Source organism: Halichoerus grypus, chromosome 14 (assembly GCF_964656455.1).
Source record: "Halichoerus grypus chromosome 14, mHalGry1.hap1.1, whole genome shotgun sequence".
Classification (NCBI taxonomy): Eukaryota; Metazoa; Chordata; class Mammalia; order Carnivora; family Phocidae; genus Halichoerus; species Halichoerus grypus.
This window is the reverse complement of record NC_135725.1, coordinates 43,856,313-43,883,301: the sequence shown is the minus strand read 5'-3', so window position 1 is coordinate 43,883,301 and position 26,989 is coordinate 43,856,313. Positions and strand designations below refer to the sequence as shown.

The 26,989-nt window shown below is 34.6% G+C and overlaps 1 protein-coding gene across 4 annotated transcripts in view; it reads right to left on the bottom strand.

The window, feature by feature from the left end:
- CNTLN (centlein) overlaps positions 1–26,989 on the bottom strand; it is a 296,669-nt gene that overhangs the window by 52,610 nt on the left and 217,070 nt on the right. For 3 of the 4 annotated variants that reach the window (XM_078061243.1, XM_078061240.1, XM_078061242.1), the window contains 3 exons: positions 20,221–20,401; positions 17,383–17,476; positions 17,079–17,302 (listed from right to left, as the gene is read on the bottom strand). In XM_078061243.1, the coding sequence (XP_077917369.1) occupies positions 17,079–17,302; positions 17,383–17,476; positions 20,221–20,401 (499 nt within the window). The remainder of the gene's footprint in view (positions 1–17,078; positions 17,303–17,382; positions 17,477–20,220; positions 20,402–26,989) is intronic. The other variant, XM_078061241.1, reaches the window with a different exon arrangement.

The following is a 26,989-nucleotide window of genomic DNA, read 5'->3' as shown; positions in this document are numbered from 1 at the left end:
TAACACTGGAATCAATTCATAGAAATAGTGCATTATCTAAATGAAATGTTACTGACTTCTGGGGAAATAAATCCAAAAGTTTAAGATCATCATTTCTAGCTCCAACTTTATACATTCGAACTAGTAAAAGGATATACATTTCTTAAGTATATGCTAAATGTGAATAGCATCTTAATACTTATTGAAATATTTAACTGAGATGGTCAATGTATTTGATTTCAGCATGTATTTCCTCAGTTGTACTACATTATAAGCTCTGAAAACAAACTACTTGGACGAAAGCCAGTTGGGGAATTTCAAAAATCCTACAACTCATTACAAATTTAATAGCAGTAATACTAAGTATTCATATGATTTTGATTACATTTATAAATATACCCTATTAAAATTCTCAAGAGAAATAACTTAATGTTTTCTCTATCTCCTTTGTAAGTTTCATAAAACTTAAGAGAGTAAAAGTATGGACATTTCTTTAAAAGAATGGTTTTTGCAAACTTTGGACCTGATAAGATAAAAGGTTACTTATAACATTTAAAATGGGATTTTTTTTTTTTTAAATCAAAAACTAACATATGTGAAAATTACTAAAAAAAATCATGGCATAAAGTAGAAATTTCTTTTAAAGGAGGAAAGAAGATTTACAAAGCTTGGATTTAAATGATATTATACAAGGTATTTCTCAGAGGTTTCATTAAAAAGCTCTTTTTTTTAAAAAAAAAAAGGTTTTTTAAACACAAAAATTTCACACAGGAACTTCTTCCATCATCCTTCACTCCATTTTCTATCTAGAACTGTCTTCTGTTTATCATACTCTTTCTTTTTTTTTTTTTTTTAAAGATTTTATTTATTTATTTGACAGAGAGAGACACAGCGAGAGAGGGAACACAAGCAGGAGGAGTAGGAGAGGGAGAAGCAGGCTTCCCGCGGAGCAGGGAGCCCGATGTGGGGCTCGATCCCAGGGTCCTGGGATCACGACCTGAGCCGAAGGCAGATGCTTAACGACTGAGCCACCCAGGCGCCCCTATCATACTCTTTCAAACAGTAAGCCTTAACCTAACAGAGTAATCACTCAATAAATTTGTGCTGTGTGAAATATTCTGATTCATATCGATCTTTAGGAAGAGGGTAGTCTGGAGTAAAAGAACTCAAATTAATTTTTATTAATTGACCTGGTTTCTCTGCTTTCCTCCTGTAACAGTAGTTCTCAAAGAATTCCTAGGACTTAGATATGTATTTTGGAAATTAGAGTGGCATTGAAATGGGGGGGAGCTCATAGGAGCACCAGATACAGCAGAATGTGTACATCAGTCCTGCCCAACAGAAACTGCCCTGTATCCTGCATGACTTTTAAATTTCCTCCCAGTTACTCCTGTAGATGAAAAATATGCCTATAATGAAATGAACCTAAATCCTAACCAAAAATTACATATAAACAAAGTATATTTTTTCCTGTGGGCCAGAAATTTATAAATCATGTAAATCAAAGAAAGATCGAAAGATGAGAAAGAGAAATCCCTTTCTTTTCTGGGGTCTAAGCTATAAGGACGTCACCATATGGCCAGGGACACATGAAAAAGATGGTCAGAGAGAAGAGCTGTGAGATAAGGATTAACACTGAAGACCTAAGTGTCTGGTTTCAGGTACCACTACTCTTCCCAAGGCTATTCTCTGCAGTTCGTCCTTTGATTTGGTGAGCTTTTTTTTTTTTTTTTCCTTATATTAGTTTGAGTTTCTGATATTTGCTATCAAGAGAGTTCTGCTAATAAAACCTTCTAAGAAAAGTCCAACAAGCTCTTCCTTGTTATTCTATCTTTAATTCCTCTATGGCATCCTACACTGTGAAACAACTCTTCTCTTTTGCTCATAATAAATTTTCCCTCCCTTGTTTCTGTATCACAGTACTCGCTTACTTCTTCTGATTCCTCTTCTGTCCATATATAAGATACTCCCCCAAATTTATTATCTTACTGCAAAAATGTGTTCTACCTCCACCATTCTTTCTCTGGAATAATGACACTGATAGGTTTCTTCATTTTTATGATACATATCAACTATGCAGTAGATACACAAAGAAAAATACAATGAACACTCACTCATGTATCAACCATTCAACAAAGACACTGTATTGCCAACAGAGTTGAAGACTATGAACCTAATCTCCTCTAACTCACCAGAAATAATCACTATCTGAACACCTTTGGTGTTTATCATTGTCTTACATTTCTTTATACTTTTAATACATATATGTGTATTTCCAAAACACATATAGAGTGATTTTAAGACATTCCCTTTTCACATTTTAACATCACTGAAGTTGGGATGTGTCTTCCATTCCTGGATACCATATAATTCCTGCTATTACTTAAATAATATTTCTTTTTGAAGACTGCATATTCTGTTGATTGCTGGTGCATACAAATATCATCATCTTAGCATATATTGACTTCATATCCAGCAATCTTGCTGAAATCTATTATTAATTTGTCTTGAGATTCTGTGCAGACAGCACAGGGTTTGAAACTAATGATGCTTTTGCTTCTTCATCCCTAACACTTTTAACTTTCATTTCTTTTTCTTAGTGCCTGTGCTCTCTAATACAACATGTTAAGACAAGCAATGATAGCAGACATAAATGTCTTTCTCCTGATGGTAAAAGGAATGGTTTTTACTTCCACCATTAAGTATGATGGCTGTTTCAGGTTTTTGGTACATACTTTTTTAACAGAATAAGAAAGTTCTCTGTTCTATCCAGTTTACTAAGAGAATTTTATCATGAATAGTTATTTAATTGTATCAAAATACTGTCTTCGGGTTTTTCATTATCGTAAAAATCACGTAACACAAGATTTATCCTCTTAACCAATCTGTAAGCATAGAGTACAGTATTTAAACATCCCTCTCAGCACACTTTCACTGCATCCATACGTTTTGCTACGCTGTGTTTTCATTTCATTTCTCTCATGGTATTTTCTAATTTCCCTGGTGACTTCTTCTTTGACCCACTGGTTAAGAGTGTGTTGTTTAACTTCCATATATTTGTGGGTTTTACAGTTTTCCTTCTGCTATTGATTTCTAGTTTTAGTCCATTGTGGTCAGAAAAGATACTTTGCATGGTTTCAATTTCCTTGAATTTAAGACTTATACTGTGGCCTAACATGTGGTCTATCCTGCAGAATGTTCCATGTGCACTTGAAAAGAATACTGTAGTTGGGTGCAGTGTTCTGTATGTGTCTGGTAGGTCCAATTAGTCTATAGTGTTCTTCAAGTTCTGTATTTCCAGATTCTTTTCAGATCATTCATATACCTCTGTTTCTTTAGGGTCAGTTTCTGGAAATTTATTTTGTTCCTCTGATTGGGCCATTTTACCCTGTTTCTTTGTGCTCCTTGTAACTTTGTGTTGCTATCCATGCACTTGAAGAAACAAACATCCACCTCTTTCAGTCTTTACAAACTGGCTTCACATGGGGAAAAATCTTCACCAGGATCAGCCCAGCTAGAGATTCCGGAGGCTCTCAAAACTTTTCTGTGGATGTGACTTGTCTGAGCTAGTATGTGTAGATTTCTAATTAAATAAATTTTCTGTTTGTTTACTTCCCAGGAGCTCAAAATCCCTTGCTCACTCTGGTGCCTGTCTGTTATACTGGGGTCCTCAGAAGCAGCAACATGCCACCCAGCTCTTTTTTATTCTCAGCAGCCCCCAGACATCTACCTAGAGTACACCCAGTCACACTGGTGCCCCAACTGGCTAGACAGAAACTAGTCCCTCAGGCAGCCTCTGAAAAGCTGGGACATTGTATACACACTCCATTCTTCTTCTTTCTGGATCAGCTTCTGTCTGCTGCACCAAAGGCCTTGTGGACCAGCAGCATGCCACCCAACTCTTGTCTAGTTCTTAGTGGTCCCCAGGCTTCTAGAATATATGGGTCCTGTCTGAGGTTTAAGATGAGCAAGAAACAAGTCCCTCAGGCACTCTCCCCCTTAAAAGCCGCAGCAGTGGATACCTGTTCCACTCTTCTTTCTCCCTGAGATGAACTTCTGCTTCAAGCTGTATCAGCTTCTGTCTGGTATGCCATGGGTCCTCGGCAACAGCAGCAGGCCATCCAGTTCTTTCGGTTCTCAATCTAGAGTATGGCAGGTCCCATCAGTGCTCTGAGACAGGTGAGAAAGAAGCCATTCCCACAGGCTTGCTGAGAACCCAGAATGCTGGACATAAGGTCCAGTATACTTCTCTCCTCAGGAAGGACCTAGAAACCAGGAGTTTCCTCTGGATCACAAGGCAGTGGGATAGGGGGAGGGATTAAGTGTTAAGAATGCCACAAGCAATTTGAATACAGCTAGCTTCTCACTTACGAGGGGTGCAGTGCCTCTTCCCATTGGTTTCTGGATTTCTCACAAAAGGAATTCGCCCCTTTCTTTGTTGTAGTAATGAATTATATAAATAAATTTTCTAATGATGAAAACAACCTGTTTATTTCTGGAATTATCTTCACTTATTTATGATATTTATTTATCATACATTGATTAGATTTGCTAGTAGTTTAGGAATATTCATCCATGTTCATAGCTGAGATGAGCCTTTAATTTTCCTTTCTCATATTTCCCTATCTTGTTGTTGTGTTACAGTTATAGTACCCTCATAAAATGAGGAGGAATTTACTTCTCTTTTTTCTATTCTTTGGGAAAATGTGTATGCCTAGCAGAACTTACATATAAAACTCAAATTTCTATCTCACAAACTGTTCATAATGTGGTATTACTTTTTTATTGATAGCTTTATTAAGGTATAATTTACATAGATGAAATTCATCCATTTTGAAAGTATCTGATTGAATGACTTTTAGTATATTTACAGAGTTGTGCAATTATCACCAAACACTAATTTTAGAACATTTCCATCATTCCAGAAAGAAACTTCATGCCCACTTACAGACATTCCTTTCCCAACTCTGTGCCTATACAATCTCTAATGTACTTTTTGTCTCTATACACTTTACCTTTTCTGAACATCCCATATAAGTGAAATATTACTGTATTTGATCTTCAGTGACTGATTTCTTCCACTGGGCATGTTTTCAAGGTTCATCCATGTTGTAGCTTTTGTCACTACTTCATTACTTTTTTATTGCTGAATGATTATCCATTGTATGGGTGTTTGGGTTGTTTCCACTTTTGGGCTATTATGAATAATGCTGCTATGAACATTCACGTACAGTTGTTATGTGAACTTCTGTTTCCAATTCTCTTCCGTATACACCTAAGTGGAATTGCTGAATCATACGGTAAGTCTATATTTTGCCTTTTGAGGAACTGCAAAACTGTTTTCCAAAACAGTACACCACTTTCCATTCCCACCAGCAATGTATGAAAGTTTTAATTCATCTATATCCCCATCGACACTTGCTATTGTTTGTCAATTTATTAGTATCAGTGATCCAGCTTCTAGTTTTTTTGATCTTGTCTACTGCATGTTTGCTTTCTACAATATCAAGTTTTGTCCTTAATATTTCCTTCTTTCTATTTTCTTTGGGATTATTTAATTGCTCATTCTTAAACTGAATGTAACCAATTACACTGGTAGCTCATTAATTTTTAACCTTTCTCTAGTCTTACTGTATTTAAAGGTACACATTTCCATCTGAGTACCATCTTACCTGCACCCTACAAGTTTTGATATCATTCAATTTGAGTATTCTCTCATTTTTATTTTATTTGCTTCTTTGACCCATTAGTTATTTGGAAATGTCTCTATAAGTTTGCATCAGAATTTTCAAAGTTAAGCTTTTAAACTGATTTCTAATTTAACTTACGTTAGACAATATTTTTTTTATTATGTTATGTTAATCACCATACATTACATCATTAGTTTTTGATGTAGTGTTCCATGATTCATTGTTTGCATATAACACCCAGTGCTCCATTCAGTACATGCCCTCTTTAATACCCATCACCAGGCTAACCTATCCCCCACCCCCCTCCCCTCTAGAACCTTCAGTTTATTTCCCAGAGTCCATAGTCTCTCATGGTTCGTCTAGACAATATTTTTTATATGCCACCAAATATTTAAAATTTGTGGAGAGCTTTTTTTGGCTTAATTATGTGAATATTTTTGATAAATATTTAGAGCAAGACTTTTTATTGTTTTGTTCAAATAATGTATATGCTTAATGACTGTCAGCTTCATCTTAAAAGTAATAAAATTTGCAATTTTTGCATTATTTATTTTGAGCTCAAGTTTTTAAATGTTCATATTTATATATATTAAGTGTTTATATATTAGTTTACATCTGTTCTCCTTTAGAGCAAAATTCCTTGAGATAACTCTAAAAAGTATGCACATTTAACTATATTCTCCAATTCCTCTCCTTCTCTTCCCATTTCTTAGTTCCTCTCATGGACTCATTCTACTCAGCAGCATTTGACACAGTCAGTCATTTACTAGTCCTTGAAATCCTTTCATCACTTGGCTTTTAGATACTCCATCCTCTTGGTTTTCTTTCTACTTAACTGGCCTCTCCTCTTCTGGTTCTTCCCCATCTGTCCAAACTCGAAAGGTTGAGGGCCCTGGACTCAGACCTGGGACCTCTTCTCTTTTTTGTCTATCTTCACTCCCTAAGTGATCCCATCCCAGCTTCACATTTTAAAATACGATCTAAATTCTCATAACTTCAAAATTCATACCTCTAGCCCTGGCCTCTCCTCTATATTTGACATTAAATATCCTGCAGCTCACTTGACACCCTCACTTCAGTGACAAGCTGCCATTGGTTACAGCGGTAAGCTGTCTGATTTTAACCCCTAGGGATTTACATCTTTTGTTGTTGTTGTTGTTATGTTCTATATATTTAAATGGTGTACACTTATATTTGTTATATTTTGTCCAACTTTCCTGGTATGTTTTTATATGAGGTTTTTTTCCTCCCACAATATTTATTATATAATATTGTCACAGATATAGTCTATCATCAACTTTCTAGTCACTTTAATTAGAATACTGATAGATATCTTAAAGACTTCACTTTTTGTTTTTTACCTTCCCATATAGGATTGGTCATCAAACTCTGTGTGTTATACCATTGTATAATCTCTTGTTTTTTTTTTCTTTCTTTCTATTCTATTGGTATTCTCTAGATATTTGTCATCTTTTGCTATGATATTTAAACAGTCTCTTATTTACTTGTTTCCATTTAATTTCTATTTTCTCAAAGTTTAGTCTCATATTTAACTGTATATCAGAACCACCTGAGAGCTTTTAAAAACTAGCAACGTATAAGGATCACCACAGAGATATTCAGATTTAACTGGTCTAGGGTAGGGCATGGGCGTTAAGTATTTTTCAAAGCTCTGCAAGTGAGAACATGCAGCTAGCGTTGAGAACCACAGCTACACCAGACTATTCACTAGTCTCAACAAACTGCTTTCTCACCTTGATGCCTTTTCAAGCTTTCCTTCTTCCAATGGCTTTGTTCCACTCATACAATTTTCAAAATTAGACTTATAGTTTAGTTTTATTTTGAAAGTTGTATGCTACTATTTTGAAAGCCAAATGCTACTCCTCAAAAGCCTTACTAAATAATGACTATGATGGGTGCGCCTGGGTGGCTCAGTCGTTAAGCATCTGCCTTTGGCTCAGGTCATGATCCCTGGGTCCTGGGATCGCACCCTGCATCAGGCTCCCTGCTCCGTGGGAAGCCTGCTTCTCCCTCTCCCACTCCCCCTCCTTGTGTTCCCTCTCTTGCTGTCTCTCTCTCTGTCAGTTAAATAAATAAAATCTTTAATAAATAAATAAATAAATAATGACTATGATGAATGACTGTCTACATATCCATGGTATATGTTATACACACACACACATATAAACACATACACACACTATAGATAGATAGATATTACAATTTCTTTGCATTGTGATATACATGTCCAACTCTCTTAGTAGTATATTATATAGGGGTCAAAGATAATGTTTAATTTATTGTTGAATATCCTATTATTAGAGTTACTTACCTACGTTAGGTATATTAAACTAAAATAAATTGTAACAAATACATCTATCCATGTGCAAACCAAAATTTTAGGCATTTAAAACCAAACTCTAACACATATGCATAATTAAATATCACAATGATTCCATAGTGGGGAAAAATGTTATAATTTGTCACTTCTAGGCATGTTGATATTTTAACGAGACACACTTACCTCAAAGTATACTGATGCAGAGAATAAAAACACTACTAGGAATATAAGACTGTGCAATATATCCTAACACTGGTTTATTATAAACAGAAAATAAATTTCTACCTGATATTTTCAGGTCCTATTTTCTTATCTTACTATTTTCTGTGTAAGAGCACAAGTGCATGTGAAAACAGAGTATAAGAAGTATGATTTCACAGTACATAGTGTTCTAAGTGATAATAATAGTTCCTTACAAAGTCTAATATAAGACACAGACATTCTGTTAACAAATATCACTTGGTTCATCTAGAAGATAAGACATAGGAATAAGACAGTCACGTCCAATTCCACATGGATTCTCAGCTCAGATCCTGGTTTTTGCACAGTTTACCTTGCGAACATGATCCGAGTGACATTTCACAAATTCCTGGATAAATGTTGCTACACTCTGCTAGGAGAGAGACAGGCTGTGTCATGCACAGATCAATAATAGCACTGTGTTTCATCAGCTTCAAAATCAAAAGTGCTTCATCTGGCAAAAGCCACGGCCCTAGAGAATCTGACATATATAAACTGAATACCCTACAAGGAATGTGTACAACACAAGCTATTGGGGTAAGATAAAAGAAAACTCTGGAGATTAGCAATGAAATACAATAAGAGAGTAGTTTTCTACTTCATTATCACTAGAGGTATGAACACAGACCACAAAAATGAAAATGAGGCTATTTAATATTCTATAATTCCTGACAGAAAAAAAAATGAGTCCAGTACAATTTAACACCTCAGTCTCTTAAATAAGAGTTATATAAATAAATATAAATCAAAGATAAGTGTAAGTTTAGGATACAATAGCAATCATATATATCTACACAAATGAAAATGTTTTATGGAGATCCATAAAATACGGTTCTTTTAGAATTACAGGGTTTGCTAAAAGACTCTTCAGATTTAATAGTTAGTATCCTAAGTTTCTATGTTAGATTTATATATTAGATTATATATGTTAGTTTATATGTTAGATTAACCTAAATTTATATGTTAGATTAACCTAAAAACCCAAGATATTTGTTGAATGGGTTATGTTATAGGTTGATATAATGAGTCAAGAGATAAAAATCAATTAATGCAGTCCTTCACATCAACAAACTAAAAAATAAAAATCAGACAATCACATCACTAGATGCAGAAAATCATTTGACAAATTCAACACACATTTACAGTAAGAACTCTCAGTAAATTAGTAATAGAGGGGAGCATCCTCAACTTCATAAAGAATATCTACAAAAGCCCTATAAGTAACATCATACTTAATGATGAGAAACTTGAAGCTTTCCCACTAAGATCAGGTGCAAGGCAAGAGGTCACCTCTCACCCTGGCTTTTTGTCATACTGGAAGTCCTAGCTAAGTCAGCAAGACAAGTAAATTAAGTGACAGGCATCCAGAATTGGAGGGAAGAAATAAAACTGTCTTTGTTCACAGATATGATTGTCAATGCAGAAAATCCAAAAGAATCAACAAAAACAACAACAAAAAAAACCTCCTGGGCCAAATAAGTGATTATGTCACAGTTGATGGATAAAAGGTTAATATATGAAAGTCAATACTTTTCCTATACCAAGAGTGAACAAGTAGAATTTAAAAGCAAAACATCCCATTTACATTAGCATATTTAAAAAGTAAATACTTTGATATATATCTAACAAAATATGTACAATGTCTATATGAGAAAAACTAAAATAGTTTGAGAAATGAAATCAAAGAAGAACTAAATAAATGGAGATATTCCATGTTCATGGAAAGGAAGATACAATTGTCAAGATGTTAGTTCTTCCCAATTGGTTCTACAGATTCACTGCAATCCCATCAAAATCCCAGCATGGGAATATTGACAAACTGATTCTAAAGTTTATATGAAGAGGCAAAAGACCCAGATTAGTCAACACAGTATTGAAGGAAAACAACAAAGTTGGAAGACTTAACACTACCTGATTTCAAAACTTACTGTAAAGCTACAGTAATCAAAACATGTGGTATTGGTAAAAGAATAAATATAAATAGGCCAATGGAACCGAATAGACAGCCCAGAAATAGACCCATATAAATAGTCAACTGATCTTTGACAAAAAAGCAAAGGCAAGGCAAGATAAGATAGCCTTTCCAACAAACTGTGCTAGAACATTTGGACATCTACAGGCAAAAAAAATAAATAAATCTAGACACAGACAGACCTTATTGCCTCACAAAAATTAATTTGAAATGGATCACAGACCTAAGTGTAAAATGCAAAGCTAAAAAATTCCTAGAAGATAAAATAGAAGAATCTTCAAGTGATCTTGGGTATGGCAATCACATTTTAGATACACCAAAAGCATGACCATGAAAAAAATAATGATAAGCTGAACTTCATTAGGATTCAAAACTTCTGCTCTACAAAGTACAGTGTCGAGAGAATGAGAGGGCCCATTCTGCTAGAGACTGGAAGCAAATATTTACAAAAGACATATATGATAAAGGACTTTTTCCAAAATACACAAAGAACTCCTAAAACTCAGCAGTAAGAAAACAAAGAACCCAATTAAAAAGTGGGCAAGAGACCCAAACAGACATCTTACCAAAGAAGATAAACAGATGGCAAATAAGCATATAAAAAGATGGTCCACATCATATGCCATCAGGGAAATGCAAATTAAAACAACCATGAAATACCACTATATGCTTTCAGAATGGCCAAAATCCACAACATTGTCAACATCAAACGCTAGTGAGAATGTGGAACAATGGGAATCTCATTGCTGCTGGGAATCAAAATGATACAGTACTTTGGAAGACAGCTTGGCAGTTTCTTACAAAACTAAACATATTTTTACCATTTGATCTAGCAATCATGCTGCTTGGTATTTGCCCAAAGGCATTGAAAACCTGTGTGTACACAAGAACCTTTATGGGGATGTTATTAGCAGCTTTATTCATAATTGCCAAAGCATGGAAGCAATCAAGATGTCCTTCAGTAGGTGAGTAAATAAATAAATTGTGGTACATCCAGACAATGGAATATTATTCAATGCTAAAAAGAAATGAGCCATTGAGCCATGAAAAGACAGGGAGGAAACTTAGGTGCATATTATTAAGAGAAAGAAGCCAGTCTGAAAACTCTTTATATTGTATGATTCCAACTATATAACATTCTGCAAAAGGCAAAGCTATGGAGAGAATAAAAAAATCTGCCGTTGCCAGGGACTGGAGTGGGGTGGGGAGGATAAATAGGCAAAACATAGAGGATTTTTAGGGCAGTGAAAATGAATACATGAATAGATATGTGTCATTATACATTTGTCCAAACCCAAAGAATGTACAATAGCAAGAGTGAACTGTAAGTAAACTATGCATTTTGGGTAATTATGATGTATCAATGTAGGTTCATCAATTGTAATGAATTGTACCTTTCTGATGGGGATATTGCATGTGTGGAGGCATGGGATATAAGAGAAATATCAGTACCTTCTTTTCAATTTTACTGTGAACCTAAACTACTCCTTCCAAAACAAAGTTTTAATAAAAGAACATACAATTTCATTGCTCTCAAGTTCTACCTTCCACAAATCACTAGAACATAGTTCAGCCAAGTTCTTTGACACTCTGTAACAAGGGCTGCCTTCCCTCCAGTTTCCAAAAACATATTCCTCATTTTCATCTGAAACCTCTCCAGAATAGCCTTAATGTCTGTATTTCTAGTATGTACCTCAAAACTCTTGCAGCATGTACCCATTACACAGTTCCAAAACTGCTTCCACATTTTTAGGTATGTGTCACAATAGCACTCAACTGCCAGTACCAAAATCTGCATTACTCTGCTTTGGTTGCTATAACAACAACAAAACCCCCATAAAATGAGTGGCTTAAACAATAGACATTTAATATCTTCCAGTTCTGGAGGCTGGAAGTATGAGATCAGAATGCCAGCATGGTCAGGTTCTAGTGAGAACTCTCTTCCTATAAGGTCACTAAACCCACCATTAGGGCACCTCCCTCATGACCTCAACTAAATGCAATTACCTCACAAAGGCGCCATCCCCAAAAACCATAACATTAGGAATTAGGGCTTCAACATATGGATTTTGGGGGAACACACTTCAATCATAGTGAATATAAACCTCTTGAAATCCTTTGTTATTTAAACAAATACAGAAAGAAAATTAATAAAATAATTCATCTATTCATATATGAATAAATGGTACAGATTATTCTATTTTCTCTAAGCACATATTATATCAGGGGAAGGCTTATTAGAAAATAAATTTTACAGTATATAACATTCCACAAAAATTTACGTTTGATATCTACCAGCTAATACCTTATATATAATTATTTAATACCTAATACAAAACATTCGGAAGATTTTCTAAAAGGTGGTTTTATAGCTAAAGCTGCATTTTCTTTTATAATATGGATTCTGATAGTTTGCTTCTATGAGTTAATGCTGTTTAAATCTACATGATGACACATACGTGGCTATAAAGGAGTTTTCACAGTCATAATACAATTAAGTAATGTTACTGGAATAAAAGAAGATGACATTTACATCTTGTTGTTCTTAAGACTTGGGACTCATTTTTCATACTTATCAGATGAATTATGAGTAAGTCCCTTGAGTAAGAGAACTGAGCATTCAAACTGGAAAAGCTAGTCAATATTATAAGCTTTAACATTTCTATTCCTTGATGTTCACTTTTATAATAGAGAACTGAATGTGTTAGAAAAAGAAAACATATGTTTTAATTAGAAGTTAGTTTTAAGGGAATTCACCTTAAATGCATTTTACTTTGTTGAATTTAATAATAATTGAAGTGCTTTGTCTAATAGTAGGTTCTCTATACATCTAAAAATGTTATATAGCTATTACACTTTACCATAATATTTTTTTAAAGATTTTATTTATTTATTTTGAGAGAGAGAGTGAGCAAGCAGGAGGAAGGGCAGAGGCAGAGGGAGACTGAGGATCCCAAACAGGCTCCACACCCAGTGTGGAGCCCAATGTGGGGCTCCATCTCACAACCCTGAGATCATGATTTGATCTGAAATCAAGAGTCAGACACTTAACCAACTGGAGCCACCCTAGCACCCCTTCCATAATATACATTACAGAAACAATTGTTATGTTGGCAGTAGGTTTTATTAATTTGAATAGAGAATGGTTTTTAATCTATTAGTCTGTCAACCATAAATACATTATCAATAAAAGTCTTGCAGATACTATTATTTGTTGGTATATTTTCCCATTTAAAACCAATATAAAAAAAAGTTTTACTGAGATATAATTCACATACCATACTATTCATTCATTTAAAGTATAAATTTTCAGTGTCTTTTAGTATATTCACAGATATGTTCAACCATCATCACAGTGAATTTTAGAATATTATCATCACTTTAAGAAACCCACACACTTTAGCAATCACTACCATGTTCTTCTTTTCCCCCAGCCCAAAGCAAACACTAATCTACTTTCTGTCTTTATAGATTTGCCTATTCTGGATATTTCATATATATGGAATCATATAATATGTTCTCTTTTCTGACTTGTTCTTTCACTAACTATAATATTTTTAAGTTTCATCCATGTTGTAACATGTATCAATACTTCATTACTTTTTGTGGTTTAATAATATTCTGCTGTATGCATATACCACAGTTTATCCTTCCATCAACTAATGGACATTTAAGTTGTTTCTACCTTCTGGTTATTACCAATAATGCTGCTATGAACAATACTGCCTTATTATTTACTATCATGGTGCAGAGCCTTATGGTAAGACAGAGGCAAGTGCCTAGGCTTTCTCATTCCTTTCCTGAGTATTCACAAAACTGTGTGAATGCATGTGTCCTCCAGATTCCCAGGAATATGTCAGAGCCTTTCAAAACTTTTATGGACATCTCATTCCACAGCTTTTACTTTTAAGCTATTTGGTTAATATATTATTTGACCTAAATATGACCTAGAATCTATCACTTCAGGCAGCCTAAAGTTAAAACACTTGCTTGTGATTGTTTTGACAGTCTCATCCACCCACCTCACCCGCCAAGAAGGCTGCTCGCAATGATTGAGATCAGAGTCATTTTTTCAACTGGTCTTCAAGGAAAGCATCAGACAGGTCAAATGATGACAACTATTTGGGAATCAGGTTTTACAGGAGCTATAGTTCCATTCAGCTTCTTCTGGTAGTTGCCAGGCTGCATAGGGAACATGGACCTTCTTTATTCCCAGGCTACTACAGAGCTAGGATTATGGAGAATGGGACCAAGGCAAATTATAATGCCACAAAGTTTCCTGTCCTTATTTAGACTCAGCTATTTTTCTTGAATAATATTTCCTAGATTGTTGCAGTCTTTGGTTCATTTCTAGAATTTCCTAGAGGAATTATAAGTATTCCCCAATGTACATGGAGAATCTCAAAAATGTTTTATAGTTTTCATGTAAAATGCTTTTATTTGATCTTCAATCTTTTTAAAGATAGGAATTTATGGCTTAGAAAACTTGTAACTCCCTTGATCCATCAATTGTCTTAGAATTATTACATTGATCCTTTCTTAGGAGATTAGGTTCTGTACAAAGGGTTATGAAGATGCTGACTCCCAATAATGTTTGCTTGTTTCTTCATTTCTTCTATGGAGAAAAAAAGTCTTCAAAATCCTTATGCTAATAGTGATATATGCTACAACATAGATGAACTTTTAAACATTATGTGAAGTGAAAGAAGCCAGACACAAAAAGCCACATATTGGAAGATTCCATCTATACGAAATGTCTGGATAGGCAAATCTTGAAAGGGAGCAGATTCTGTCACCCCAAATTATGTCTCTTTGACATAAGGATTATTTTGAGCTAAAGGCAACCAAATCCCAGCAGATTCAAGAAAAGCTCTTTATCCATTCCCTTCAATTGCCTAAATTTACATTGGAAACCAGGCCTGTACCAGGAAGAGAAAGTATTACCAGAAATACCTTTTTACCTAAGAAATTATTTTTTTAAAGATTTTATTTATTTATTTTAAAGAAAGAGAGAGTGGAAGGAGGGTCAGAGGGAGAGAATCTCAAGCAGACTCTGTGCTGAGCATGGAGCCTGATGTGGGGCTAAGCTCATGACCCTGAGACCATGACCTGAGCCAAAACCAAGAGTTGGACACAACCAACTGAGCCATCCAAGCATCTCCCTTTTTACCTAAGAACTTTATCTGCATAACAGAACAACCTTTGTTTTCCACACATCTCCTCTAGCCTTCCTGTGAAAGGCCTTCCTCCCTTTGTGTGGCAGACCCCTACCCCTTTCCTTAGCTTAGGATGTTATATAAGCTTCAATTATCTAGCTGCTTTTTGGGTCTCATATTTTTATGGGGCTCTCATAAATATGAAATTAAATTTGTTTTTCTCCTGTTAATCTGTCTTATGATCATTTAATTATTAGAAAGCCAAATAACCTAGAAGGGAAGTACGATAAATTTTTCTGCCCCTACAATCTATATAGAGTATAGATTAGTAGTTGCCTAGAGTTGGCAGAGATGGGGAAGGATCACAGATAAAGGGTACAGGGTCCCTTTAGGAAGTTATGAAAATGTTCTAAAATTGATTTTAGTGATAGCTGCACAATTTTGTCTATATTTTAACAACCATTGCACTAAATAAGAGAATTATATGGTATGTGAATTATATCTCATTAAAGTTATTACAAAAAAATTAATAGCAGGTGATTTAAATACTTCACACTCAACAACTGATAGAACTAGACAGAACATCAACAAGAATATAGAAGAGCTGAACATCATTATTAACCAACTAGACTCAACAGATATATATAGACCATTCAATCCAACAACAGCAGAATACACATTCTTCTCAATTGCACATGGGATATTCTGGAGTATCTACTATCTGTTAGTCCAGAAAACAAGTCTTAATAAATTTTTAAAATCCAGATCATAGAATGTAACTTTCAGAGAACGTTTTAACATGGGTCAGATTTGGTTATAAGGCTACTTTGGGAATGAAGCCAGAACACAGTTCTTATTAGTACAACTATCAAAACAGTAATCCTTTATAATTAAAACATTTACTGAGTATTGCTTGAATCAAAGCACTAGATAACAGAAGTAGAGAATTTAAGCATAATGTGAAATTATGTATGATAGTGATTTAAAAATTATTTTCCAAAATGATGAATTCTTCTGTGTAAGACAAATTTTTAACAAATCATTTTTTTATACAAGCAAATATCTTTAAGAATGGAGACTTAACAAACTGAGGGTTCTAGAGGGTAGGGGGGTGGGGGGATGGGTTAGCCTGGTGATGAGTATTAAAGAGGGCACATACTGAATGGAGCACTGGGTGTTATACGCAAACAATGAATCATGGAACACTACATCAAAAACTAATGATGTAATATATGGTGATTAACATAACATAATAAAAAAATATTTAAAGAAAAAAGAATGGAGACTTAAGGAACAATCTTTCCCTTTTCATTTACTTTAAGATTAAATTATGATAACCAGCAATGTCATAATGTGTCTAAAAACTGTTGCAGAAAACTCAATTCACCTGAGTTTAACAAAAGCATAGATAAGTTATAGGAACACATTAAAATAGATATTTATGTTAAAATCTTCACGTTATACTAGTATTTGCAAAGAGGAACTGAGGCAATTACTATTTAATAATTTGATTTATAATGAGAAATTCAAAGTTTTAGACATGGGCAAATGGGCAATGTAAATGCATTTATAAAGCCTGTTCTTAAAGTCCAAGTTATAACACAATAAAGAAAACAAATATGAACCAAACAACACATGTAAAACAAAATATCCACCCTTATAATATAGTCTATTATAATCAATTTTTAAAGTTCCTTTACCTTTATTGTCTGTCTGCTTGTATGATATCGTTGATCAGATACTTGCTGTTGCTGAAGGAGTTTTTCATTGATTTCTTTATATTCTTTGACAGACAATTCTGCTGTTTTTTTGGCATTCTGAAGTACACTGTTTTGTTGTTGTAAGGATACAATACGTTCTCGTAATAAAATAATATTGCTACTTGATTTCTGGGCAGTTATATTTTTCCACTTTTCTCTGTTAACTATAAAAATAATGTTTATAATATATTTTTAAAACCACAGTAAATTAAAAAGATATTGTTAATTTCATATACATCCTTACCTCTGGTAGGAACTGTTGTATGTGAACTCTTTTGTATATTACCATTCTTCTTTTGAAAAGTTGGTCTTTTGGCATTCTTGTAATGAAAATAATTCTAAATTTGAAGGTTTTATAAAAATTAGATTATTACTCAATAATGACTTCAAATGAATGAACATAATAAATAATATTATTTCTTTACCTAAAAATATATTTATCTACGCAGACTAAAAAAATTTAAACAATAAAATTCTATAACTAATACCAAGAACTCATAAATGAATATAATATGTGCATTAAAGCTGAACTAGAAAAAAAAGAAGTTGACCTAGCAGGCACAACATACAAATACAAAATCAACCCCAAAGTGGTAGAAATTTAACCTATGGCCAGTTTAAAAATCTAGGAGGAAATATAATAAAAGCAATAAAAATAAGAATATTTAATAACTTATGACTCTATATATCATTATATATACATACATATATACATATATACGTATATGTATACATTATATATATATATATATATATATATATATATATATACTGAAAAATACTGAAAATATATAAAGCAGTATATGGTTTCAATGAGTCCTGATATTACTTCATTCCTCAAAGAATTTTTGAAATACCTCATTTGAACTTTAGAACCAGTATATAAGATATATTTTTAAAAAATGTTTCTTTCATTGCTTTATGAGGATTCAAGTGCCAGTCATGTACTAAGCACTATAAAAATGTCCCAAACAAAATTACCAAATTACCAATATTAGTCACCAGACTTGGTATCAAATTAAATGGCCCTAAAATAAAAAAGAATGGGCTTCCATTTCCAGGATTATTTCTGACTAGATATTCAGAAAAATTCTTTTTTTTTTTTTTTTTAAGATTTTATGTATTTAGAGAGAGAAAGAGAGCATGCACACATAAGTGGGGGGGACAGGCAGAGGAAGAGAGAGAGAGAGTCTTAAGCAGACTCTGAGCTGAGTGTGGAACCTGAGGCGGGGCTTGACCTCACCATCATGAGATCACTACTTGAGTTGAAACCAACAGTGATGCTCAACTGACTGAGCCACTCAAGATGCCCCCATAGAAATTCAGGAAAACCTTAAACATTGAAATCAGCACACTTAAAGTATTTTTTTTTTAACATGGCAAAACATTAAAGGCAATTCTGATGCCACAAATGAGGTGGAGCACGAATCCAGAGACACACGTGACCAACAAAGTGGCCAACAAAATACAGGACAATGGATCATCTCCACTGAACTTGAAATTCCATGTATATAGCAATACAGAACATAAAAGGCAAGGAAAGATGGCCTAGGCCCCTAACTCAAGATGAGAAATTTGAGGTTACAAATCTAGGATATAGTGTTTGTCAATAGTTTGTCTCTCTTTCTCTCTCTTTTTTTTTTTTTTGCTGAGTAGTATTACATAGAATGAATATATCACAGTTTAACCATTCAGCTATTGAAGGGAATTCTGGTTGTTGCCAGTTTTCAGCTATTAGAAACAAAGTTGTTATGACCATTCATGTACAGGTTTTTTGGGTAAACATAAATTTCCATTTCTCTGGGGTAAGTGTCCAAGAGGCAAATAGTTGGGTTGTATGATAATAGTTCCTTTTTTCTTTTTAAAGATTTTATTTATTTATTTGTCAGAGAGAGAGAGAGCACAAGTAGGTGGAACAGCAGGCAAAGGGAGAAGCAGGCTCCCCATGGAGCAAGGAGCCCAATGCAGTACATGATCCCAGGATCCCAGGATCATGACCTGAGCGAAAGCAGATGCTTAACCGACTGAGCCACTCAGGTGTCCCATTTTTTTTTGTTTTTAAGAGTTTATTTATTTATTTGTCAGAGAGAGAGAATAAGCAGTGGGGAGGGGCAGAGGGAGAGAGAGAGAGAAGCAGACTCCCCGCTGAGCACAAAGCCTGACATGGGACTCAATCCCAGGACCCCAGGATCATGACCTGAGCCAAAAGTAGATGCTTAACCAACTGAGCCACCCACCCTCCCCTTCCTTTTTTTTTTTTTTAAAGAAACTGCCAACTGTTTCCCAGAGTGCTATACCACTTTATATTCACACTAGCACTGTATGTATGTGAGATCCAATCTCTCTGCATCCTTGTCAGCATTTGGTATTGTCATTACTTTCAGTTTTACTGTTCCAAAGATGTGTATCTCATCAGGGTCTTCATCTGCATTTCCCTAATGGTTAGTGATGTTGGAAATCTTTATGTGTGTTTATCTGCCTTCCATTTATCCTTCTCAGTGAAATGTTTGTTCATGTTTTTTACTCCATTTTCTAACTAGATTAATTTGAATTTCTATTGTTGAGTTTTGACAAAATCTTTATATATTCAAAATATGAGTCCTTTGTCACATATATGGTTTGTAATACTTCCTCCAGTTTATAGCATATCTTTCTATCCTCAAAAGAGGGACTTTCACAGACCAAAATTTCTTAATTTTAATTAAGTCTAATTTATTGATATTTTCTTTTAGGGATCATGCTCTTGGTAACATATCTAAAAACTAATAAGCTTATTATCATCTGTTTTTTTTTTTTTGGCTAAGATATAAATACCTTAAGATTTATATTTAGGAAAATAATATCTATTTCCATTTTCAACTATACAAAAGTTTGTAACAAATTGGTACTTAAAAATTATTTAATTGGTACTTAAAAATTATTTAATTATTTAAAAATTATTAAAAAGTTGAGTATTTCCACTGTATATTTCAAAGAAAAACATTTTCTAAGGATTCAAATTAAATCACTGGCCATGAAATTTAAGTTATGAAGCATAAAATTAAAAACATAGCTTATAATTAAGCAACACTGTGTCATATACCTTTGGGGTCTTGCCATCTGTATTTGAATATATTCGTACCATTTCTTTTCCTTGCATTTGGCTGTCTTCTGTTTGGTCACTTTCTTTCTGGTCTCTTCCATCTTCTATAGGACTTATTTTCTGGGATGTTTCTACAATAATTGTTCCTAAATCTTGAGAGGTCTGTGCTTCAGAATCACTGCTTTTGAAAAAAATGGGGGAACATAAAATCCAGGAAGAAGAGTTGTTAAATGTACCTTGTTTAAGTTCAAGGCCAAATACTATTATAGCACATACTGCATGTAAGCTATAAGTTTAATTTGAGCATTTCCTGGTTTTCTATGTTAGGAAAATTAGTGTAAACATTTTGTACAGTCTCTTATTTCTGTGGATTCCGTACATGGCCTCTAACTTCTTAAGATGAATTAGTAAGTACAAGTAGGACTTCTTTAACCTGATGGGGCATCTACATTGGTGACTGAAATTTGAACGTCACTTAAATGGAGACCCATTATTGCAGTAAAATTAGCAGACTCAGCAAGCAAGCACTGGCCTGGGACTTGAGTGCTGGCTATATGGCTCTTTCAGTTACTTACTGTCTCTGGACCATGTTTCTCCATCTGATAAATATTATATTGTATCAGTGGGTCCTGATTTTTCTTACAATTATTTCACAACCAAATATCCTCTTTATTATAATTCCCTTACGTACGCCATATTTGAAAAGTGTGTCTATCAAAGAAAAAGAGTATGCCTATTGAAAAATAGTTCAATGTCATAGTTACTTGTCACCCAAATGAAAAGAAACTACATGTTAAAAAAAATGTTTTCCAAAATTGTAAAATCTCATCAAGAAATTAGAATATCTAGTATCAAATGCCTAGTAGTACCACTTCCGTAGTACTTCTACTAAGTGTTAACTCAGGAAGCACGTGTTTTAACAATGCCAGGGGTAGAGCACTTATGACTTTCTGAGCCAGGGCAGAAAGTTTTAATATTTCCAACAGAAAAGTTGTCCCTTAGTCTGGGACAATCTCTGAGTCTCTGAGGCTTTCACCCACTGATCCCAGTTCCATCTCTTATGTCCATTCATCATTCAATAAAACGCCTGGTAAGTACCAGTTATATGCCAGGCACTTTTCCAGGCACAAAGGACAAAGTAGTAAGTGAATAAAGGAGATAAAAATCCCTGCCCTTATGTAGCTGTCATCCTAATGGGGTGGGTTCAGATAACAAGAAAAATAAGAAAAATCTATATTATGTTAACAGTTGGTGCTAATGGAAGGAAAATAAAAGTGTTGAGGTTGAGTAGAACATACAAATAAGTCCAATCCCTTTTCCATATGGATGATCTCTTAACTATTTGGATATGATCATTTGATGCTTGAAACATCTCAAGAAAAACATCCCTAGCTTATTCAAATATTCCTATTATGTGTGTTTTTGAGATGCTTTTCTACCCTGGTCACTCTTGAATATGCTCCACCTTAACTTCATGGAGCATTATGTCCAGAATTCAATTTCATATTCCAAGTATACTATGTGAATTACTTAGTTGAACTCCTGGTAGATGCAGACTAAAATAATGCAAGCTTTTCTGACATGTATATTGTACTGTAGACTCATACGAGATTTAATTAAAACCTCCTACAATATTTTTATGTATACTCTTGCAAAGTCCTATATTTTTCCCATTGTATCGTTGAGCAATTGGCATTTTCCAGCTAAGTAATGCACCCTGTAGTCTTCCGCACAACTCTATCTTCCCAATCTACTGCTATCTTTGGGGATTTTTATTCAATTTTGTAAAGTATTTTCTATACCTTTCAATGTCATGTTATTCACAGATTTGATAAACATGCTTTGCTGAAATTCTGCTTTTCTTTTTCAAGTTCTTATTAACAACTCTTCCTGATGATCACCCATCACTGAATGGGCATTGATAAAAGTTATTTATGTATCAGGACCCACAGAATGCAGGCTGCGCCAGTGGCCTGGCCCATATCAGAAATCTGAATTAAGTCTGCTGCCCTTATGGTAAATACCTCACCATCAAGGAAACCTAATATACACCAATCACAATCCTCCAACACAGCTTTAGCTAACTCACCTTACCCTAGAGAACAGGACATATCGGCCTTACCAAAAAATCACTGACCTCCTAGCTAACCATGCCCTGTTTTCTGCAGTGCTTTTTCTTCTTCTTCTTTTTTTAAATCATTTATTTATTTGAGGGAGAAGCATGCTCCCCACTAAGCAGGGAGCCTGACATGGGACTAGATCCCAGGACTCCAGGATCATGACCTGAGCTGAAGGCAGACGCTTAACCAACTGAGCCACCCAGGCGCCCTTGCACTACTTCTATAAAACTCCCTCTTGCCCAAAATCCTTAGGAAGAGTGTGCCACAGCTTGCTAGGCACTGTACTCCCCCAATCCATGGACTGTTTTGCCTTGAATAAAAGACTTCAAACTTGTTACTAAATTGTATTATTTTTATCATTTGACAGCATGTTTTTATAATGCTGTTCAATTATGAGAAATAAACATTCGTAAGTATATAAATAAATATTAATAAGCAGATAATTATATAATATAGTATTTTATATATATACATATAAAGGACAAAGTTCTATTTTTCTCAGTATTCAAGTAAATTTTCTCATATTTCAGATTATGAAAAGCTAAAAGAAATAGAATGTTGTAAAGTCCTAAAGCTCCACTGTGGGATTTCTAATTGTTTGAGAATTTTTTGCAGCTGAGTGATTCCTGAGCATGTTCTGTCAGGCAGGAAATGTAACACTTAATCCTCACAGTGTAAAACCGAGTTTTACCGCTAAGCAACTTAAATGACAATCTTATGTTTTAAGAGATACTGTGATACATCTCTCAAAATATGTGACCATCTGCACATGCACTAATATGATGAAATTAGAACTGACTGTGTTACTTAGCTTTCATGTATTTATTCATATATACATACTCACACATGAGTAAACCCCACCACTTCTATTATGAAGAGTGTGGTAGTATCACTGGCTGAGATATAATTAGTAGCTGAAACTAGAATTTCCTTGAAGACATAGATAAATACTTAGTGGGTTTTAAGCTGAGGAGGATTTTCTCTAATGGCTTTTGAGAACAAGGAAGAAAACGTTAGAAGGAAAAAGGAAATGGAAATGCAGATTTGGTCCTTCTTCTTCACCTTCATCAATTTGTATTTAAGTTGTTGTTGTTTGTTTGTTTTAATTTTATTGATTTGCAGAGAGAGAGAGCACAAGCAGGGGGAGTGGCAGGAAGAGGGAGGAGAAGAAGCGGACTCCCAGCTGAGCAAGGAGACCCATGCAGGACTTGATCTCAGGACCCCAGGATCATGACCTGAGCTGAAGGCAGACACTTAACTGACTGAGCCACCCAGGTGCCCTGTTTTTAAGTTTTTATTACCTGCCTGAAGACAAGGGGCTTGACCCAATGATCATTTAAAACAGTGGTTCCCAAACTAGTCTACATATTGGAATCAGTTGGAGAGCTTCAAAAAACAGTGAAACTTGTATCCCACCACAGAAGTTTTGATTTAATTGTTCTGGGGTGTGGTCTGTGTAAAGCCGCTTTTAGGCACCCAACTCGAACAATGGAAAGCTGAATAAGGTAGAAGGGCCCACAGTGACCCCCGGCTGAATACAAACAGGCCTATTAGGCGACCCACCTCTAAATATCCATATAAGCCCTAGCTGACCAATGGATGACTTACACCCAGACACAGTATCAAAAAAGTTAAATTCCATATGTTCCCATACTTCCTCACCTCCCCCCTTTAACTACAGCCCCCCACCGACTGCCTCCTGCCAGATAGTCTCTCCTCCGCGGTCCTGCCCGCAGCTCCCTCGCGATGTATCCAATCAATTTCTCTCAGGTGAATTCTTTCACCACTAGTGTCACTGGCTCCACATTTGGTGGCCCCCATCCAATCGGGAGATCCCACAGTCTGAGCTTTGGAATTTTTATAAAATCAAGGTAATTCTAACAGAGGCAAATAAGTTTGAGAATGACACAAAGAAGTATAACAGCTAGTCCTAAGGACTCCCTTGACAATATGAAAGAATAGAAATTATATTCAGAAGAAAAATTAGGATTCATATCTAATGTAAATTCTACCCTCTGCCACACCCACTTATCTCCAACTCCCTGTCCCTGACCCTTCAGAAGATCTTTTGGATATCTGGGACCCTTGTTTAAACCTCCCCACCTCTCTGCAAATCTCTACAAAACCTTAAATGTGGTTCTAAAAGCAATTTAAAGCTCACCTATCTTTACCAATCCTCAGACCTCACCTATTCAATCTCAAACTGCTTGTGGATATCAGGTCACTGGAAAAAGAATTGCCCTGCACTTAAGTAAAAAAGGAAAAATTTAAATTACCCTGGACCTCTAATAATAGGCAAATATGCCTCCAAAACTCCATCTTGGAGAAAACTTATTTTTTTCTATGCCTTTGTGATGTAAGTTTTCTTGCCCCCATCTTCTGTAGGACCTAAGAGACATTCTTTAAAATGCAAACTTTGGGGAGAAGTTTCTCATCAAAAAAGAAAAGAGGGGTGGATATTTGGAAAATTGGGCAAATGAAAAACTAAAGATCCAAGGGGTACCTAAAACAAAAGTTATTAAGGCTGACATGACTCCTATTGCTCCCCTCTACCATTCTTTACCTGAATGCCCACGTTTTACTAAATCTCTGTCTGAATTGCCTTTCCAGTCTGAAGAGATTATTACCTTTTAAAATAACCACTTGAGACTGGGGGCAATGCTCCTCAGCTATCTTTCACTCCTTGGTCAAAGGATGAACTAAGGGCCATAGTTAAAGAATTTCTTAAACTAAGGAAGGATCCTCAAAAGTTTTTGTAAACGGATTACCTCCTGAGATTAGTGGATAGATTAAAAAGGCAGAAAATTAGATGGAAAGCTACCAGTCTGACTAAATTTGTGAACAAAGCTGGTATGTAGTGCCTGGTAGGATTTTTGTTTTGTTTTGTTTTTTGGGTTTTTTTTTTTTTTTAGGGCTTCTCCTAAGCTAAATGTACCCAAAGGGAAAGAAAAACATTCAACATAGTTGGATGGTTGTGACAGTTCTTTGATATCATTTAGCAACAACCCAATTCTCGGAGGAACTGAAAACAGCCATTCTTGCTTTACACATCTAGTCTTCACAGGACCATAGGTGTGGCTCCAGAAACAATTCAAGGTCCACCAATCCTTTTTACTATTCCCTAAACCTTCCCTATGGAATCAAAAGGCTTGTAAATATTGTCCTTAGGAAACCAAAGTTCTTCTTGGAGGAACTTGCGTTTTGAGCCCTGTGCTTTTGAGATGTAAATGTTCTACAGACTTCAAGGAGGTCATTCTTATCAGAAGGAGAACAAAAGGGGGAAAGCTCATTTGAAATTTAGGCAAATGAAAAACCACGTGTCTTCTCCACAAATATTAGTAAAAACAAAGAAACAAAAAGCTTTAGCCATCTGAACAGATAAACTTAACTCATTCCCACTGTTCTTTTACTAGTAAATTCTACATTATCATACCTGTCCCACAGCTAAAATTTTAAGGTCTCTGTATGTCTGTATATGTATGTTGGAGATATGTGATATTTTTCTGCCTCCGGATGGTATTACCAAAATTAATTTGTGAAAGAACTCTACTTAACTGACATAAAGAAAATTAAACATATACATAAATTGAATTCTCAGAAATGTAACAAAAATGGACGCAAATGTTTTTCAAGTTCACATGACCTGGGATAATCTTTGGTAAATAAAAACTAGTTTAAGTTCATTGGTTTAATTAAAACTCTAATATATTAGAATTACCAACATTGACTATAATGCAGATATACAACTTTTATTCTTCCTGGGTTTACTAGTCAAATAACTGCATGTTGTATCTCTTACAAAATTTGTCAGCAAGAAAAATAACTTGGGATGATGGCTGGCTGTGTCTAATGTCTCATGAAGTTTTCATGGATAGTCTAAACGTAATTGTTGGAAGTGAGTGATTCAGACAGCTGTTAGTGGGGTAAGAGCTTTTAGGTAAACTTTTTAACGGAAATTATATTTTATAGTATGTATACTTAAAAAATAGTTTCCCAAATACCTTTGGTAATTTGAAACTTTAAAGTTTTGCTAAGTTAAATTCAATGGTGGGGAACTCACTGAATATCTAGATCATTTCCAAATAAGATAAAATAATTACTGAACATAGGTTTATCTACTTTCAGCTTCATATTACACAGGAATTAAAGAATTATTTGGATCTGTTAGTAAACATGTCTTGTACCATACTGAAAGACTGCACTATTTTTAAAAGAGGGCAGCATATGTTTCTAGAAATTATGGAATATATTTATAAAATTTGGCAATCTAAAGAATGCTGGTATAACACACAGTTCACAACTGCTTACTTAGTTTTCACTAGAAATTCAGGTTTCTAAGGGTTAAGAATTCTAATTAGTAAATGTAACTAAAACTACTAGAAATAATAAGAAAATCATCTCTGAATGCAAGAAAAGTAGGATGTGTGTTTTCAGTAAAATAGAAATGCATTTTGTTGAAGGAAAAGAAAGTAAATACATCCCAAAGTAAAACTGGTTAATTAAAAATGGGAAAGAGGAAAAACAGGACAAAATCAGAAACTTATAGAAAGTTTGTGGAAAGGAATCTTTAGAAAGGAACTTAATGCATGGTCAGGACTGGCTAAGATTGGAATTAATTTCATTGAGTGGATTTTAATATCAAAAGTAAG